Source organism: Mizuhopecten yessoensis, unplaced genomic scaffold (assembly GCF_002113885.1).
Source record: "Mizuhopecten yessoensis strain PY_sf001 unplaced genomic scaffold, ASM211388v2 scaffold7491, whole genome shotgun sequence".
NCBI lineage: Eukaryota > Metazoa > Mollusca > Bivalvia > Pectinida > Pectinidae > Mizuhopecten > Mizuhopecten yessoensis.
In genome coordinates, this window is record NW_018407074.1 from 612,304 (window position 1) to 622,336 (window position 10,033).

At 36.7% G+C, this 10,033-nt stretch overlaps 1 protein-coding gene across 7 annotated transcripts in view; it reads left to right on the forward strand.

Moving 5' to 3' along the window:
• LOC110453707 (liprin-alpha-1-like) overlaps positions 1-9,641 on the forward strand; it is a 56,123-nt gene extending 46,482 nt beyond the window's left edge. For 5 of the 7 annotated variants that reach the window (XM_021502786.1, XM_021502789.1, XM_021502784.1 and 2 more), the window contains 3 exons: positions 153-328; positions 1,309-1,377; positions 9,077-9,641. In XM_021502786.1, the coding sequence (XP_021358461.1) occupies positions 153-328; positions 1,309-1,377; positions 9,077-9,322 (491 nt within the window). In that variant the 3' untranslated portion in view covers positions 9,323-9,641. Of the gene's footprint in view, positions 1-152; positions 329-1,308; positions 1,378-4,750; positions 4,769-7,579; positions 7,624-9,076 lie in introns of all 7 variants that reach the window. The other 2 variants (XM_021502788.1, XM_021502790.1) reach the window with 2 other exon arrangements.
• The last annotated feature ends 392 nt before the right edge of the window (positions 9,642-10,033 follow it).

Sequence of the window (10,033 nt, forward strand, 5' to 3'; positions counted from 1 at the left end):
TACTGTATGGCCCTGTGTTACATACTGTTACAGGTTGTCTGTACTGTATGGCCCTGTGTTACATACTGTTACAGGTTGTCTATACTGTATGGCCCTGTGTTACATACTGTTACAAATTGTCTATACTAACCCCTGCATTGTTGTCTTTACAGATGTATTAGTGTGGACGAATGAGCGGGTAATAAAATGGATACAATCAATAGGTCTCCGGGAATATGCAAACAACCTGATAGAGTCAGGGGTACACGGTTCTCTGGTGTCACTGGACGAGAGCTTTGACCACAGCAGTCTGGCTTTGGCCCTCCAGATACCAACTCAAAATACACAGGTAAACTAATCACTTACACAGGTAAACTAGCCACTTATACAGGTAAAGTTAAGGTAAAGTAATCACTTATACAGGTAAAATTACCACTTATGTTATACAGGTATATAGGTAAAGTAACCAATTATACAGGTTAAGTCCTTTACTACTTAGAGCTTTACAGCTCATCAGTATACAATACAGTGCAGTGAATTAAACACTTACACAGACAATCTGACCACCAATAAAGAAAACGTTTTGTTTTTAGCTCAGTTTCTTGACTTTAATTCCTAGACCAACTTCCTTAAAGATCATCATTATTGCATAGTCAATAGGTCTATCAATATTTATTCATGAGAATATTTTCCATAATATTCTTTTAAAGTCCAAAGGGTTTCTGTATTAGATATATTGATCTGATAACTATTTAGTCACTTAATGCATTTATATATTGGAGCATTACAAAGTCTGGGTAGTCTCGCATTTTCTATTTGTTTTCCTTGAACTTAACAGAGTTGGGAGATCAGACTTAATGATCCCATGTCAGTAACACATTAATTGTTGTTATGTACTGTGAACATTACAAAGCTGTAAACACTGCAAGTTGCTTAGCTTTGAGCAGATTTCCTAGAAACTTCGTAGCTGCAAGGACAGACATTTTATGTATCTATGTGATTAATACACTGTTTCATGTGAGCAGATGATTTCCTAACATGATAAAAAAATATTTCAATATTTCATTTGAACTCTGAGAAAATCTAGCAATTAACCAAAACCTGATTTTAAACATTGAGAATATTCTGAGAGTTAAGATTTTCTGTCATATCTATTGGTATAAGTGTACAACATCTGTATGTAATAAAAGGGTTTTACGTACATGCTTGTGGTATGTCAATAAAACTATTTTAAACACTATTATACTGCTTTTTGCTATAAAGTGATCTGCTTAATGTTGTCAGAAAGTTGGTCCTAGTCTGCAGATTGTTTGTCTTTTCTGTACACAGGCGAGACAAATATTGGACAGAGAGTTCAGCAACCTACTGGCCATGGGAACTGACCGGCGGCTGGATGAGGTAGGTCTGGGTCAGTGTATGTATGATGTGGCACTGCGGCCGGCTTGATTATAACGCCTTGGCTTTGATGATGGGCACTTGTAGCCACGGTGATGGTGAGTTGTGCACTTGCCCAAAGGAAACCTGGTGGTCAGAGATGCGTTGTATGTCAGCCATATGTAATAACTCAGTCACCAGGGTAACAGTCCTCAGTCTATAGCAATAAATCTCTCCACATGTTGGTTCATATATCTTGTCACTAGGGTAACAATCCATAGCCTACAACAGCAAATTTCTAGTCGCTAGGTTAAAAGTCCTGAGATTACCAGGGCTGTCCTCCAATCACTATGGCCATAACCCTCAGCCTTACAGAGCATTTCTTTTGTCACGGTGGTAATAGTCCTCAGACTATAAGGGCAGACCTTTTGTCACGTTGGTAATAGTCCTTAGACTATAAGGGCAGACCTTTTGTCACGTTGGTAATAGCCCTCAGACTATAAGGGCAGACCTTTTGTCACGTTGGTAATAGCCCTCAGACTATAAGGGCAGACCTTTTGTCACGTTGGTAATAGTCCTTAGACTATAAGGGCAGACCTTTTGTCACGTTAGTAATAGTCCTCAGACTATAAGGGCAGACCTTTTGTCACGTTGGTAATAGTCCTCAGACTATAAGGGCAGACCTTTTGTCACTGTGTTGACAATCTTCAGCCTAAAAGCACAGATCGTTCGCACTATGATAACGGTTCTCAGTCTACAGAGCATATATCTAGTAACTATGGTAACAGTCCTCTGACTACAAGGTCAAACTTCCATTAAATCGCTTCAGATATTCGCAATATTATATTCAAGACAGACCCTTGTAAAGTGTGTATGGTATAGAAGTTTAGATCAATTCAGCATTATTCATAGACTGACTGAGTGGTGACTGGGGAATTACACTTTAACAGTCTGAGAAACGATGACCACCAGGTCCCAGGGAAGTGCTGGACCAAGCTATTTCTCCTTCATTTCTCCATCTTTTACAAATGTTGCATTTATCATTCCTTCAGTCCTTATCAAATTGTATCTTTTAATTTAAATGAGCCCAATCCATTCCTAAATGTTTTTTTGGTTAAAGTGTCCCAACCCATTCCTCCAACCCCTACTACAAGAATTATAATTTAGCTTAATGTAAATTTATTCCCTCAAATGGTTATAGCCTTTACAATCTGTTCATTACATTGAGATTATCTACCAGTCCACTGTTGACAGGAGTAGGTGTGTCCTAATCTACTGCCTTGTAGTAGTGCTACCCTTGACAAGAATGGTAGTGTCATCCTCTACTTCCGGTGTCAGTAGTGATGCCTTGAACTGTTATTACTCACCTTCTGCCCCAGTGGTACTCCCCGTCCCTCTTTAGAAAATGAGTGTGTCCATACCTACTTCCTGCCCCACTATACCATGCCCCTCTCGTCAAGAATGTGTGTCTTTCCTACTACCTCTATAAAGGTTGTATCCTCCACATCAGGCCATTATCCTTGCCTACTTCTGCCTTTGATATCTCATTTATCAAGTATGCATGTACCCTTTCCTATTTCTTGCTTCAAAGTATGTACCTCATCAAGAATGGTTGTGTCTTTGCCTACTTCCTGCTGAAAATACTTACCTTCTCATCAAGAATGAACTTGTCCTGGCTATTTCCACCTATGGTGGTGTCCCACTCGTTTAGAATGAGTGTGTCTTTTCATGCTTCCTGCTCACATCAAGAATGGGTGCTATTTCCACCTATGGTGATATCCCACTCATCAGGAATGGGTGCTATTTCCACCTATGGTGATATCCCACTCATCAAGAATGGGTGTGTTCTTGCCTTGGTGATATCCCACTCATCAAGAATGGGTGTGTCCTAGCCTACTGTCTGTATCAATATAGTGCTGCCCTCAAGTGTTTCTGTCTGTTTCTGCTGTCTGACTTTGCAGAATATCAGTGATTTGGATGGCCTTTGGATCACAAAACAGTTCTGGTTCCCTGGGTGAAAATAAAATGACGTACATTTGATTATTCTACGACATTGTCTGTTAGTCCATTAGACATGATTTGTGATCCTAATATTCATCCTCCATCTTGGATGGCTGACCTGTGGGCAATAAATGTATATTTTGACCTTTGACACAGTTGTTTCTGGTTACCAGTAGATGTTGTACATGTATGACCTGACACATCACATCATGAATCCTAATATCTGTTTTAAAATCAAAATTCACTGATAAAATTCCCTTTAAAGAATGTTATGTTTCCTTGAGATTATGCAAAAATATGACCAATTAATTTTTGTTTTTTGGCAATGTATCTAAAGGATTTTTCCTGAACAAGTGAAATCAACACCAATATTTATTAGATCATTTCCTTTATCTCCTGACAATGTACCACAACAAACAGCTTTGTATTAAGGAAGGCCATTCTTTTGGTATGATGTGTGAAGGTGTTCAGTCATGTTGACAACTAGAATTAGCCTCGTCACCTAGTCTTCTCACTGTAGTGATAGCCTCTGTGGCTTGTTGTATTTGTATATTGATATATTTTGTACACATTCCAACACTTTAGTGGATATTACACTACATCCTGTTTCCACAATATTGTACACATCATTGGCTATTATAGTTTACACATATCTACACACCAGACAAAACACAGCTGATTATACTGTGATTTTCACATGTGTATGTGACCTTCACTTATATATGTGACCTTCACATGTCTGTGACCTTCACTTGTGTCTCTGATGTTATCGACCCTCCATTTTCTTGTTTATTTATGTAAGTAGCTTCTGTTTGTCAATCAAATTGATCTATATCCTGTCTTTTTGTTATTGTTACTTGCACATGTGTGACCATGACCTTGAACTCTGCTAAAGTGTCCGTGTCCTTGACCCCCACCACTGTCTGACCTTGTCATCCACTGTGTTTCTCTTCATGTTTCTCTTCATGAACTGCACTTTTGTGTCTGTCACTTTCTGTAATTTACACAGGGTTAAATTGATTCTATGTAATATTGTGAAATATGTCATGATATGGTTGGGAAAGTGTGAAATTAAAAAAATGGCCTTTGTTTCCCCGGTAGCATTAACACTCATACATTCAGTACATTTTCAGCATCTTCAATTCTGTCATATCTTAAAATTGCGCTGTGTAGTTGGAATGTAAAAGTAGATTGTAGGAAAGATAGGTTGAGGATCATATAATCTTTTTAAAGGAACCAAAATGTCTCACATTTTGTTTTACAAAAATAATGAAATGGTTACTGAAATTTTTCTCTGTTATCAGCCTTGAGGTCTTTCAGGCTGGGGGTATGAAAAAAAATGAAAATATACGATGGATATAAAATATTATTATACCCAAGAATTTATTATTTACAGAATCGCAAAATATCACAGGTCTGTAGACATGTATAACTAATACTGGTGGTGTTTGGCCCCCGTCTATATAACTTGTATAACCACTATCTACAGGCATTTTGAACTATAATATATAATGCTTTGTGGAGAGAAGCTACTTTACCTTCACATTAATACTGTTCAATGCAGAAACAGCAATGATACAGATTTTCGCCAATATACCGAGCCTGCTACCGGTACATACAGTAAACTCTGGGTACTATATTATCTTTGATGAACTTATGGAATGTTGGATCCTATTTTCACTTTCTTTAATATTTGTTAATCTGAGCTATTTGAAAATATACTATCCAATAGAATGCCACTAACTTTCTGTGTCTCTTCGTTTCTATGCAGAATGTTAATACATTGCGGTGTACTAATATTGCGTTAAACCTCTAAATATTATGTTGGAAAATGTTTTATTACTTTAATAATTCCAAATTCTGTACTGTAGAACTATAACACATGTATCTTGCACATTATGTGGCATAAAGAATTGATGAAAAATAGAGCTACATGTACTAGCAACTTAAACTGTAGTTCGTTAATTCCCATATTAGGAAGACTTGAGATATGGAATTGTGTCTTTCCATTTGGCTTGATGTTAGACTATTTAGAAGTCGTGTGTTTCCTGTTCCATAAAACTTAGGAACTTAGGATGCATTTGAAGGCTTTATATGCAGATAGTGTTTATCCACTGTATATTTAATAGCTGATCTGGCACAAATTGCCTTAGTGCATCATCTGTCTGTTGCCAACTGTTTATATAAAAATTACTAGCGCAGGATGGCTGAAGAGATATTTGGACCGAATTTTGTACGGAGCATTCCTAGTCGAGGGCATTTAACTGTTATTTAACTCATTCACCCCTGAAATTTTATAATGAACTATTCCAGCCTTTGAATTGGAAGAGCTTAAATGTGTCTTCAGTGGTGAATGAGTTAAGTGAAGGTAGTTGCCCTCAAAAAGACTTCTCCTGAAGTAAGGGTGAAAGGCTCTAAAACAAACTTAGCTTGATTGAGTCCTATGAGCAGGAAATCAGTGTTGTGTAGATGAAAGGTGAGGCCTTCATAGGGGGACCAGGGCAGGGGCCAGTAGGGGAAATACCGACAATATATGTAAATTCAAAGATGGCCATCTTGCCTCCTATTGGTTGTGATTTTTTAAACTAGTTCACAAGTAAACCAGGCCATATCTTCCTAAATTTTGAGCAATCTTCTCGTAGACCTGAACAATAGCAAATGTTTTTATTTTTGGACTGATAAGCAATCCAAGATGGCCACCATGTCTTCTGATTACATAAGAAATTTTTGACAAATTCTTCAGTTCTGCTACCCCAACTTTAACGTTAGAATTATTGTTATGATAAAGTATTGTTATTATTAAGTGATGCATGCTTATGGCCTCACTGCCACACTAAAGTTTAAACAGCTTCTTATCACTGTGGTATACCCCCCAGTACTGTTACCTCAAATTCAATTATAGCTCACTGTCACAAGTCTGAGTCATAACTAATGAACTATCAGTGACAATTCAATTAAACATTTTACATAAAACGGGCAATGCACCATGTGTCCTTTGAGTGGATTCGAGGTTGATGTGACAATCTGTCGACGAGTATAAAATGTTTTGTTAGGATACGTACGTGGTTACATTTACTAGTTTTGAATGTGCAAATGGAACACTCAAATAACCCAATATCAAATTTAAATAACACATTAGCAGATTCAAATTACTTATCCAACTTAAAAATGCATATATCTAACTCAAGTATCCTTTTATCAAACTCAAGAATCCTTATATCAAACTCAAGTATCCTAAACTAAAATATCCTTATATCAAACTCAAGTATCCTTATATCAAACTAAAATATATCCTTATATCAAACTCTAATAGCAGGTTGAGAGAGCCAATCTGATTGGTTGGTAGATCTAATCAGTGGTTGATGTAGGTTTCTTAATTTATGTAGCCAGTCTGAGTAATCAACCAACACGTAAATAGTGTAGACCCTGTTTTGGTGGTTGCCGGGAGTGATGTCCTCACACAAATTGATGTAATTCCCTCTGTTAGAACAGGTGCCTGCATGATGATTGATTAATGTGCCAAGTGTTTGGATATTTTTAAGTTTTATCATTATCTAGTTTTGAGATATTATTACGATGTAAGAAAATATTATGATTACTAATCTTCTTTTTCTAGATTTAATTATTGTATACCTGAGACTTTCTCTGCTGTTTTTCACAAAGGATTGATTGAAATAATCAATATGTTCTATTGTGAAAAAATGGGGTATAATTTCTAGCTTGTAATATCTGCTATTAAACTTAGACGTTCACATCAACTGTTTTAATGACATGGTATACCTATTCAGAATCCAGCATGAGTTTTATTCCATTAATCATTAATATTTTACAAATCATTTGATGAATAATAATTTATGACACATATTAAAGAAAAAATATTCAATTGGATCACTGAATGATAAAATGTGTGTATCTGCATGCCTAGTTGTACTATATATACTTGTGAATTAACTGAGCTGTATAACATCAACTTTCTCCGTTATATATGTATTGTATATCAACAAACTTTTTGTATGGTGTAATTTTCTGATGATTCTGATCTATGACATTAATGTAAACTTCTGAAATGTTAAATTTTGACAACCATCACATTTCTTCTGTAAATATAAAATATTATATCTGATTTCCACTGAACTCGTGTACTGATTCTGTAAATGTAACGTATTATATCTTATTTCCACTGAACTCGTGTACTGATCCTACACATGTTAATTTTCTTTTGAAGTGCCCGCATGATATTACCACTTGATTGTGTAGAAATAGACACAGGTAGGAAGCTCTCTAAGTCATCTGTGTTAAAAAAATAATTGGAAGCACGTTCCCTTGACAACAGTTGTTGGTCTTGAGATAAGTGAGTCTGATTGACACTTGTTTAATGCCAATCAAAATTGATTATTTTAGACACTCTGTCAAATAACATCACAACATTTTTAAATGTCATTCCAAATTTCAGATGTAGACGAAAAATAAAAATAAATATGATTGTGAATTTTGATGATGTCTTGTTGCATTACAATATTACGACTTGTTACAAACTCAAGCTGGGTAAAGGTTCTCTACAAATGTTTACAACAAGCACAGTTAGGGAGAGTATGTTGTTGACATATACACATCAGTGTCAAACTGTGTAGAAAGTAGGCAAGATCAGAATTTATCCCATCTTCAATACTCAGTTCCTATACGAGTCTGGTTTGGTTGTATTAGATCTATGTAGACAAGTCCCATCTTTATTTTCTAGTTTTCTTACTTGAGTTCCTACTTATGTAGCTCCTTGTGTACTGGGAACTTGCTTTCAATGTTTTTTTTTCTATTCATTTGATCTACATTATGTTTATACTGCAAATGTTGTATACATGTATACATTCTCACAACTGAAACGTTAAATATGTATAACTCTGTAAATATTTGTGATACAGTTCGTTACACTCGACCGTCCAGTTTCAGATTTACTGATTTACTAATCATGTTCGTTGTAATGCTGTCTCTCAGATTAGAGAATTTTGAATAGCTGATGTTGAATTATGATTTCGTGCAATATGTGATCTTGTGGTAATTGTGAAGGTTGCTTAATTGCCTTGCCAGTACTCTTTGCTCTTTTAGATACAGTTCAAACCTTCTTTCACTTAAACAAAGCATCAATTTTTATAATATTGTTTATCTTGATTTGCACTAAATTTTGTTTTATTTATTAGTTTGATGTAATTACACTGATGAGCCTGGATGGGGGGGGGGGGGGGGGGNTTACCTTTGTGCTTTCTGTGTAAAATCCCTAAAATAATTATTAATTCAAGTTCAGCTTTTCAAAATCAGCATTTTGTAGTGTTTTAAACTTGTGAGTGTTGCTACCATGTCTGTGTTTCATTGATCACAGTAATGGACATTTTATCAAATCAAAAGGAATTAGACACAAATTATCAAACTAAAAAAAAAACTAGTCTCTCATACATTTCATATATCACAGATTGTTTTGTCTTTGCATCCATTAAGAAAAAGCTAAATTCCTCTTATCATTGAATATATATACATATTTATTAGCATTTACACCGAAACATCCACAGGCACACAACACAGATTATTGTCAGTTAAAAAAAAAGGGTATGCATGAAATTGTTCAAGGTCAAATATGCTAAGCAATTGAAAAGTTACAATAAACATTCTTCATCAGTCTGTTGTGTTGAGGCTGAGCACTGTGGGTAATTGTCTGCTGGTTTCTCTTGTGTAGGGTGAAGGTGGAAAATTCAGAAGAGCCCCATCTTGGCGTAAGAAGTTCCGGACAAAGGACAAAAGTCGTGAGGGTGGGGAGGAGGGTGAGGCTGGAGAGGCTGGCACACAGACACCTCAGCCGGCGCAGACACAATCCAGTCAACAATCACCTCAGCACGCCCGCCGTGGCACAGACAATGCCACTGCCGCCGTCGCCACCACTGCCACACAGCGCAGGCCCCCCGAGCAAATGCGGAATTTTTGACATAACTAATGATTAATCATAGTCGGACATTTTTACAATTAAATTCATTCTAGATTACGAGATGTAGCGTAAGTTTGGGTCAGTATGAGGATTAAGCATTTCTCATTGGACATTACTAATCAGTGTTGTCATTGTTAAGTTCCATTGTAAGTGAAAAACAATGTGTAAGCCAAGTGTGTACTTTAACCTACCATGGGGCAGATGTGACATAGGACATACCTACTATAGGGAAAACATGGCACGGTACATACCTACTATAGGGAAAACATGGCATGGTACATACCTACCATAGGGAAAACATGGCACGGTACATACCTACTATGGGAACGTGTCTCACGGTACATACCTACTATATGGAAAACATGGCACGGTACATACCTACTATAGGGAAAACATGTCATGGTACATCCCTACCATAGGGAAAACATGGCACGGTACATACCTCCTATGGGAAAGTGTCTCACGGTACATACCTACTATTGGGAAGTGTCTCACGGTACATACCTACTATGGGAAAACATGTCACTGTACATACCTACTATAGGGAAAACATGGCCCGGTACATACCTACTATAGGGAAAACATGGCACGCTACATACCTACTATAGGGAAAACATGGCACGGGGCATACCTACTATGGGAAAGTGTCTCACGGTACATACCTTCTATGGGAAAGTGTCTCACAGTACATACCTACTACAGGGAAAACAT